Source organism: Squalius cephalus, assembly GCF_949319135.1.
Source record: "Squalius cephalus genome assembly, chromosome: 7".
In the NCBI taxonomy this organism is placed as follows: Eukaryota; Metazoa; Chordata; class Actinopteri; order Cypriniformes; family Leuciscidae; genus Squalius; species Squalius cephalus.
Window position 1 is genome coordinate 44989907 of NC_137128.1, and position 10327 is coordinate 45000233.

Genomic DNA, 10327 nt, shown 5'->3' on the forward strand with positions numbered 1-10327 from the left:
GCATTATTATGAGAATTAAGCACAGTGTGTGTGTAGATGGATGGATGGATGGGTGGGTGGATGGATGGATGGATGGATGGATGGATGGATGGATGGATAGATGATTAATTATAAATGTACTTTGTCTCATCCACAGATAAACAGGAGTCAGGGATTCATCTGTGCATGTCATTTTCCAAAGATGATCCTTTAAAGAACAATCATGTGGACAAACACAATCATCAACAGTTCAAAACGACTCTGTGTCTACAGTGAAGTGTTTTCATACACCCTGACCTTTGACCTGGGTCACTTCACAAGCGGACACACACACACGAGAGAGAAAACAGACGCTCACGGACTCTCTTTTCTAATCCTCGTTTTGTTTCTGAACTCAAACATCTGTCGTCTGTGTGGTACAGATGTGTTTTACACCAGCCGGATTGTAACTTGAGTCGGCTGTTGAAACATGTACAGATGCCAACCGCTTCCACACTGGGAAACTATTCTCCCGGTTACATAATGCAGCAGTTTACAGGTTTAAAGTCAATATGAAATCACGTTTGTCTCCATAATCTTTAATTGGACAACTTGCCATGAAAACAACTTTATTTAACATGCCAAATTTTTTAGAGCTGCAATAATTCACCCTTTCTAAAAAAAAATCTAGTCAGTGTTTAATGCATTAATGAACGATCTCAGCAATAAAAGCAAATCAGGAATTTCTTTTGAAAACTTGACATTCATGTTGACTTTGAAACTGAGTAAATGTATAGCACATAAACAGACAGAAAGTGAAGGTTGTGAGACATACAGGTCACTCTGGGCGTCATGTGCACTGTGACTAATACATGTCTTTAATATTTCAGATTCAGAAGGCAGGGAACGTTCTGGCAAGGTTCTCTCAAAGTCATGAACAAACGTTCTCTCAGTAACGTTTGTTCAAAGTTATCAGGGGCCATATTCACAAAGAATTTTAAGGCTAAAAGTAGCTCCTAACTGGCGAATTTAGGAGCAACTCCTAAAAATAATGGGCGTGTCACTCGTAACTTTAGGACTCCTCATTTTTTTGACTAAGAGTAATTCACGAAGCATTTTAGCCCTAAAAGTAGCACCTGGGACAGCTTAAAAGAAGTCGAGAGGACTCCTGACTCACTAAGACCTTCACAAACCGCTTTTTGTGGCATTTCACGCTGCGATGTTTTGAAATGCGTATGCGGCGCTACAGGAGCTTCCAATCGCGAGGGAACAATTCTGCATTGTAGGCATAATGCAATAACGCCACCAACAACAACCAAAACTAGGCTACTCATTGATGTAAACTAATTGTAACGTTTCATTGTGAATCAAATTAAAATGTTCTTCTCTTTGCAAACGTAGGCAGAGGCATATAGTGACAGATTAATTCAATAATGTTGCAAAGATATTGCATCAATCCATATGTTTCATTAGGCTACTAGGCTATTTGTTTTGCCTTACTCTTTATTCATTTAGGCTATTCATTCAGTTATTCATCATCTTCCGTCCTTCGCACTGCTTGTGTAGCGCACGCATTCTCAGACCTGTCACCTGTCACTCATCATCGTAGGGGAGGGGTTTGGAATCATTCCCTCGTTACAATCATCAGCCAATCAAGGTGGTCACTTCAGTCAAGCTCGTGCATGAGTAATGACATCATCCATAGCAACGAAGACTCACTCTTAGTTTAGGAGTTGTCATTTTTCTTTACTAAGAGTAGGTCTGAAAGGCGTTGTGAATAACTTTTAAGAGAAAACTCCTAGCTAAAATCTTTTAGTGCAATTTAGGAGTGCTCCTAGTGGTAAGATAAAATGCTTTGTGAATACGGCCCCTGGTCTTTAATAATGTTCTCAAAACATTATTTATGCATCGTTCACGCAGTGTTTTTTCTGAAACGGTTTAGTTGTACGTTTTGCTAAACATTTTTTAAATGTTACTGCTTGGTTCAGAATGTTCAGAGAACATTTAAAAGTAAACATTCCAAATGGAATGTTCCCCATTGCTGTGTCACATGACCTCAAACAATGATTTTCTTAATCTGAATGTTCGTCTCGTTTTTCAGTACGAATATCTAAACATTGTTAAAATCAAGATACATTTACTGGCACAATTACTTTGCTTATATATTCAGTATTCAGTCTTGCTTTATGAAACTAAAAATTAAGTGAGTTTTATCAGAAAAATAATCTTGTTTTCTTTTGAATGAAGTTTATTTTTCCGAGGCCATTGATAGGTTGTTTTAAGGATAAACTCGCTAAAATTGTATATAAATTTGACTTTATACCTCAAGTAAGTAAATGCATCTTGATTTGAGAATGTTTTGATATTTGTACTGGAAAACAAGACAAAAATACTGCGTAAGAATCATTTTGCAGTGCATTGCATGTTTTATTCCGCAAATAGCATCCAGTTATAATCTCATTTTAAAGGGATAAGGGATCAAATGAAAATTCGTCATCATTTACTCAAACCTGTATGAGTTTCTTTCTTCTGCTGAACACAAATGAAGATGTTTTTGAAGAATGTTGGCAATCAAACAGTTGGCGGCACCCATTGACATCCATAGTGTTTCTTTCCTACTATGGAAGTCAATGGGGTCCAATTGGTTTGATTGCCAACATTCTTCAAAAATATCTTTGTTTGTGTTCAGCAGAAGAAAGAAACTCATACAGGTTTGAGTAAATGATGACAGAGTTTTTATTTTTGGGGTGAACTATCCCTTCAATGCAGTTTTGTCTAAAAATGTCTAAACTTTTGACAGTCAAGAAGATTTGATTTCCTTTTCATGCATCACACTGTAAATTGAAGGTCAAGTTGAGTGCATTGCATTGTGGAATACAGTATTCATAGTATGCAATCAATTCTGTGCACAATATGCATAAACTGTAGAAATAGTTCAAGTAGTGTGATAGAACGATACTCTGAACACAGATGAAGTGTTCGGCATGAGCGGTGATATAGTGAGTAATACTGTACATGTACATAGACACTGTCATCCGGCTCAGTGCGCTTCCACGAGAGGCGGAGCTTATGACATCACGAGAGGCGGAGCTCATGACATCACGAGAGGCGGAGCTTGTTTTGACATCACGAGAGGCGGAGCTCGTTATGACATCACGAGAGGCGGAGCTTGTTTTGACATCACGAGAGGCGGAGCTCATTATGATGTCACGAGAGGCGGAGCTTGTTATGACATCACGAAATGCGGAGCTTGTTATGACGTCACGAGAGGCGGAGCTCGTTATGACGTCACGAGAGGCGGAGCTCGTTATGACATCACGAGAGGGGGAGCTCGTTATGGCATCACGAGAGGCGGAGCTCGTTATGACGTCACAAGAGGCGGAGCTCGTTATGGCATCACGAGAGGCGGAGCTCGTTATGGCATCACGAGAGGCGGAGCTCGTTATGACATCATGAGAGGCGGAGCTCGTTATGAAATCACAAGAGGCGGAGCTTGTTATCCCTCCCTTCATAATGCCTTATGGGTACTTATGGGTTATATATCAGATACTGAGTTCTTATAATAATAACACTTTACAATAAGGCTCCATTTTAACATGAATCAACAATGAATCCTTCTAAAGCATTTATTAATCAGTTAATGTTAATTTCAACATCTACATTATTAAAATCAAAACTTGTATCTGTGTTAATATTACTTAATGCACTTGAGCTGACATGAACTAACTGTGAACGTTAAAGATTAATAAATATAATAATTGCACTTTAGCTAAACGAATGGGACCTTCATTGTAAAGTGTTATCTAATGTTTTCTGCTCGACACACAGTGACTAATTTCACAATGAAAAATACAAGAAATGTTAGTTAGTTAATGTAGTGACATTGATTGACCAATCAGCATGCAGGACTGGACCGGTCCGTTTTCTACGTGCTCATAATGCATTTTGATGGGATAATTTCATCCACATTATTGTATAATGTACATGATCAGACTGTTTAACAGTGTACTGTGTGTAAATCATTTGTATAGGATGTCCAATAAGTTGCTAACATTGATGATGTGATGACTAATAAAAGGTAAATATAACTGTCAAGTCTTGTATTTTCCAGTTTCCGGTTGCATTACTCTCAGGCCAGATATAGATAGACGAGCAGGATTTGGTGTTTAATTCAATAACGCATGTATCGGACACTCACTCTATTCTGTTCATGGGTCAGGAATGAGGTGAGTGACTCATAACATCTGATATCTGAATGTCAGAAACACAACAAATGCAACCTGAGCCCATGCTGGAAAAACTCAACTATGACCTAGTAAACAAAGTCTTTTGGCTTTTCCTGTTCATCTCTATTCATGCTGAGCTGTAGAAAGTACACAAAATTAGTAAAATAATGGGTATTGAATCAATGTTTTTAGTTAAAGCAATTAGCTAAAAGACTAAGGTGCCATTAGTTAACATTAGTTAATGCATTAACTAACAATGAGCAATACATTTGTTACAGTACTTATTAATCTATGCTAATGTTAGGTAATAAAAATACAGCTGTTCATTGTTAGTTCATGTTAGCTCAAGGTAACACTTTATTTTAAGGTGACGTAGTTACTACATGTACTTACTATAGTAATAACAGTAAATTATGCATGATTACAAGTAACTAAACCAAAACCAAACCCTATAACCAAAGTGTAACCAGGTCCATTAAAAAATAGGAACAGATTTTGATTTTAATATCAGTAAATGTTGAAATCAACATGAACTAAGATTCAATAAATGCTTTTAAATATTTTTCATTTAGAAGTATAACCCAAATTTTCATATTTTATTGTAGAAAACTATATAAAAACAAGACAATATTTATTTACTTAACTCAATATATATATATACTTTCAAAATAGATTAATTGAAATATATATTAAAGAGAAAAATGTAAGTCATAACCTGTTAAATACGACAGGTTAAAAAGACTTTGAAAGTCTAATTAAATAAGAGTAAAAAGCATGATTTTTTTGCATTTGAAATATAAAGTATTTAGTTTCACTAGTACTTAAAAATATTATCGAAGTATAGTATATATATTTAATATATTAAAATATATACCTACTAAAGATCTTTATACCGCTGTGTGATTATTATCAGTACACATCGTACACTTTCACGTGTTTGTTTACTGACATAAAAGGAAACTTGTGTGACTCGTGTCATTTATTGAATCATAAAACCAAAGGTTCAAAGTGTTTTATGTTTGTTTTTATATTACTGACACCATGGGAGTTTTACGGTGGTAAAAACTGAAGTTCAGCTCCTCAATGTCAGATGACTGATAGTTATAAATGACAGAAAGATAAAAGATTATACAGTATGATAGAATATCAACAATGACTGTTGCAATAGTCATAAAAAGAAGTGAAATGTTAGTCTCAACACACGTGGACTCTAAACATGAATTAGTTATTAAGATCAAAACAATGAATAATGACTTGCTTTTTGTATATGCAGTGTGATGCTGCACTATATTTGGCTAAAAGATGTCTTAATATTGTGCATTTTGATGCTGTCTAGGTCAGGTGAGGAGCAGAGCTCTTGCCATTGGGCATTTGCTATTAAAACTGATGGTCTGGTATTTATGTTTGTTGCGTCAGAAGCATTTGTACCGTGATGAATGGTCACACATCATGCCAAATATAGCGTTACTGAGAGCTTTCACCTCACGCCAGGAGAAAAGTTCCCTCACGGTGCCAAGAAGACACGTCCAGTAATATTGGAAACATTTAATCAGGATGGTCAAGTATCAGCAGAGGAAATGTGCTCTAATACCACGTGCCTGTCTTGTCTTTATTTGACATTTTGCTCTGTGATCTGATCTCAGAAATTATGTGAGACGATGAGCACAAAGACAAAAGTACATATTATTATTATATTATTATATTATATTATTGTATTATACATTATATTGAAGACATGCATACTAGAATGTGTTCTTTATTTTAGTGGTAGTCTGTTTAATAATAGCAATTTGACTGCATTGATTATGGGATTTAATAATCACTTACATTAACAGTGTGCATAAATTTTTTGACCCAAAATTCATAAGCCTATTGATGGAAAACCTTGTGTTTTTGACAGTTTTCCACTGTACCATAGGCTATCATAGTAAAAACTATAATATAATATATATTATACATATATAAAACTGTGGTTATACAAATGGTAATCAACGTTTAACGTTACTATACTTTTACTATAATAAAACAATGGTTAACTTGTGAAGTAACAAGTTAAATCACTGTCTGTAAACACTGTTTTTATTATTATTGTGATTAAAAATCCTCCATTGTAACCACAAGTGATGGGTTAATGTCAAAGCAGCAAGTGAATCGACTTAAACCGATGATAAATCACTGTAAAATCGCTAGTCTTTATTATTAGAATTGTCAGTAAATGGTTCGTTGTGTAAATGAAGTGATTATTCCTTTACCTGCGTGTATTCGCGTCATTAACCTCGATAGTGTTGGTCATGTGTTAAACACAAACTGTGCTAGTTGGCATGATTTCGTGGTATATTTCCACTCTTTAATTGCCCCTCGTGCCCGCGCAGCGCGCGACCTGCTGACGAAGAGCGACAGGTGCGCCAATGGAACGGTGCCAGTATGCAAATTAGCAAGACGACTCAATCGCTTATTGGTTCCCAGAGAGCGGCCTGATTGGCCAGCTACCCGCGTCTCCGTGACGCAAAGCCCAGCCGCCTATATAACGAGGGCGAAAGTCTAGTCCATCAATGAAATAGTAAAGAGAGGGAGATTCTGGGAGAGAGAGAAGAAGGAGATAGATAGAAAGCATTCCCGACCGAATTAAAGGAAGCGATTCCTTTGCTAGTGTCCTACTGCGAAGACCAAGATCAACAAAGATCAGAATGAAGTTTATTATTGGAATAGGGGGGTGAGTATAACCCACAAGAGCGTAATATTGAACATCTATTGTATGATCTCATCGTTTAATAATGTGTCTATTACAGTGTGACCAATGGAGGCAAGACGACTTTGACGGGAAGACTCATAAAGAACTTACCAAACTGTTGTGTGGTGCATCAAGATGATTTTTTCAAGGTATGGATAGATTCCATGACCCTTTGTTAAATTACACTTGTCATATATAGTGGCCCTAGAAATATTTGGACATTTATGCAATATATTTAAGAGTGCATGAATGTTATTGCATTGTCACCATATCGTCTAATGCAATTCATTTCATGCATTTTAGTCTAAGTGTCCAAATACTTCACATTTATTGTGTAATCTAGACTATAGAATATAGAGCAAGGGACGGATAAGGTAAAGTCATGTAGGACTTAATCATATATTGTATTTTTGGATCCTTTGTCCGTATTGTTGGTTCCATGTGGTTCATGAACCCTATGCTGGTGTTCTCCTGGACAGCCAACCTTAAAGGCAACAAATGAATGCCATTTGTGGTGCTTAACAGAGTCTCACAGGCATTCATTTGCAGCATTAAACCCCACTAATATGATTCTCTTGCTCATGCATTTATCATTCTAATGCATGTAAGAGGATCTGGCAAGCCTTCATCACACTAGCCCCCATATCGTTATCTTATATAACACCTCTTAAGTGCATCACACACACATTCCTAACTGTCATTGGAGGCTCTTCTACACTAGAATCGCATTGCAACATGCTTATAAAGATAATTCAATCCAACAAATGCACATTTAGTGCATTGCAACCAAATTATGTTAATTCTGCCCCCTCAACGCAATTCAAATTGAACTTGATTTTAGAAGACTAGCCTGAGTGCTTGGCGTCACATGTCCAGGTGGGACCAGCACTGCCTGAGCCATCTACACCTTTTTGTTTTATTGGTCACTGTTATTGCAGCCCCAAGATCAAATAGAGTTCGGGGAGGACGGCTTTAAACAATGGGATGGTAAGAGTGGCTTTCGCTGTGGGAAGAGAAACAGTAATGTATTCCCACCTTTCCATAAACATTCTGATGTTTGCTTTTCTGTAACATAAACCTAAAACCCAGCAAAAATATTTTTTTCTTACATTGCACGTCAAAAGTTTGGACACACCTGAAAACGTAGTTTTGTCGGCAGATAAAAACTGTGCTTGTGAGTTTAAAAACAAAATTAGGAGAAGACACTCTTAAAAATGAAGGTTCCAAAAGATTACGTTCTTAACGGAACCATTTTAGAACATTTTTCCACTCTAAAGAACCTTTCGTGCTTTGAAAAGGTTCCGTATATGTTAAAGATTATTTAATGCAACAATTAATGCCAATAAAGAGCCTTGATTTTTAAGAATGTAGTGAAGGAAATAATTATGCATGTTCCTCCTCCTTTGCTAAGAGCCAGATTTACTAAACAGAGCAAATTAGCCTGAGAGTGCAATCCCATAAAAGTGCAGATGGGAGAGGAAACTTCTGGAAATAAAGGAAATTAAAAAATGAAAGATCTGGATATTTTCCATAATGACCAACACAGTTAGCGTCTGGTTTAAGACATGCTTTTTTGGCCGGTAAATAATGCACAAACCTTGCATGATCATTTAAATAGTCTCCTCTCATTAATTTTCCATCTGAAAGGGAAACTCCTACAAATGCATATGCAATAAATTCAGCCACATAAATAACCCTGTCCTCGCCTTTCCAGCATCTTTAGTAAATCCTGACAGTGGCTGTTAGTAAATCTGGCCCTAAAGTTATAAAAGCATCCCAGGATGAACGTCATGAATGTCCAAAATAATCAGGACAAAGTAGAAGCTTGTGTCTCTTTTTAAGTGTGTCCAAACTTTAGACTGCTAGTGTAAATTTGACTCACAGTGTTCTGATATTAATTATTAACATCCCTAAAAAAAAGGAGAAAGGACAAAAAAAAAATAAAGAGGAAACATTTTTAATGCATTGCTTTAATGTTTCCAATATCCTAGCGTGTGAGACACGTGTTGTGTTTTCTGTCTCCTTGTGCAGTGATGACGGCCATGGACATGGATGCGATGGTGAGCACGATTAAAGGGTGGATGGAGAACCCGGTGAAGTTCGCTCGCTCTCATGGCGTGAGCGTTTCCGGCACCAACGACTCGGACCCGGAGCGCGAGATCCACATACTCATCGTAGAGGGATTTATTCTCTACAACTACAAGTAGGTGTTTCTGACTCGAGCCTTATTGACACATAAAGACGTGAGCGTAAGGTTGATGCATTCCTCTTGTTTCCACCTCCAGGCCTTTGCTCGACGTCTACAACAAGAGCTACTACGTCACCATTCCATACGAGGAGTGCAAAAGGAGAAGGAGGTGATTTATTTTTGATGTTTGCAGATGTTTGGTCAAATTATTATTATTTTTTTCCTCTAACAAATCCTCTTCCCTATCAGTACAAGAACTTACACCGTTCCTGATCCTCCTGGTCTGTTTGATGGCCACGTCTGGCCCATGTACTTGAAACACAGGACAGAGATGGAAAACAACAGCTTAGATATCCGTAAGTCTTACTGGATACACACTGTTCCAGTCCAAATATTTAAACATTCTTATATCTAGAAGCATTTATTAGAGAAGTAAAATGACTAGAAATTAGAAGAAAAAAAATCAAATTATGTTATTAAAACAAGCAAAATGATCTGCCAACGGGTTAAGAAACCCCAATGGGAATGAAAAACAAGAAAAATAATCTTAATTCAAATGGAAAATAAGTTATTTTTCTAACCCCATTGGCAGATTTTGAGCAAAAACTCGCTTCATTTTTAGTTATTTTTTATTTAGTTATTTAGTTATTTCCCTGAAAACAAGATATAATTTCTTATGTCATTTGACTTCTCATGTAAATGCTTCTTGATATGAGAATTTTTAGGTATTTGGACTGGAAACAAGTCAAGAATACTAAGTGAGAGTGATGAAACGGCATTCGCATCCCATGTAATCTGTAACTCACGTGGACTATTTGCATCTGCAGATTATCTGGATGGGATGAAATCTAAAGAGGAGCTCTATAACCAAGTTTATGAAGACATTCAGAACTCACTGCTGAATGCATTATAGGTAAGAATCTCCATCCTTTTACATATATGCCTCATTATAAAGGTGTTTTTCTCATCAGTTGTTTCTTCTTTCTCTTTGCAGCATCTCCAGAATGAAGATGTGTGTGTATAGAACTGTAAATAGCATCATACGTAGATATGGCTTCTGCCACTAGATGACTTTTGTAAATAACATAATGAAGTTCTAACTTATTTTAAAACTTATGATTGCTGTATTTATGTAAGTTTTGTTTTATTAAAAACATGCATTGCTCTCTGGGCTGTCCAGAGATGAACTGTGTATGCAAGTATGAATGTGTTTTCATTTTTCTG

At 36.6% G+C, this 10327-nt stretch overlaps 2 protein-coding genes across 3 annotated transcripts in view; both read left to right on the top strand.

The window, feature by feature from the left end:
* atcayb (ATCAY kinesin light chain interacting caytaxin b) overlaps positions 1 to 3304 on the top strand; it is a 146206-nt gene extending 142902 nt beyond the window's left edge. The window contains exon 15 of the mRNA XM_079876898.1: positions 137 to 3304. The gene's annotated coding sequence lies outside the window, so the exon portion shown is untranslated. The remainder of the gene's footprint in view (positions 1 to 136) is intronic.
* A 3404-nt stretch (positions 3305 to 6708) lies between these two features.
* On the top strand, positions 6709 to 10295 carry nmrk2 (nicotinamide riboside kinase 2). 2 transcript variants are annotated; one of them, XM_079876904.1, is made up of 8 exons: positions 6709 to 6897; positions 6974 to 7064; positions 7854 to 7902; positions 8947 to 9118; positions 9201 to 9272; positions 9353 to 9459; positions 9931 to 10016; positions 10098 to 10295. In XM_079876904.1, exons 1-7 carry the CDS (start codon positions 6872 to 6874, stop codon positions 10014 to 10016), a joined length of 603 nt encoding a protein of 200 aa, XP_079733030.1. In that variant the 5' UTR covers positions 6709 to 6871; the 3' UTR covers positions 10098 to 10295. The 2 variants fall into 2 exon arrangements, with proteins under 2 accessions (XP_079733030.1, XP_079733031.1); XM_079876905.1 differs by lacking the exon at positions 7854 to 7902.
* Positions 10296 to 10327: the final 32 nt, after the last annotated feature.

Coding starts and splice junctions, on each gene's coding strand:
- nmrk2 (XM_079876904.1), top strand. CDS start 6,872: ATGAAGTTTATTATTGGAATAGGGGG. Junction 6,898..6,973: donor TTTATTATTGGAATAGGGGG/GTGAGTATAACC, acceptor TGTCTATTACAG/TGTGACCAATGGAGGCAAGA. Junction 9,460..9,930: donor AAACAACAGCTTAGATATCC/GTAAGTCTTACT, acceptor TTGCATCTGCAG/ATTATCTGGATGGGATGAAA.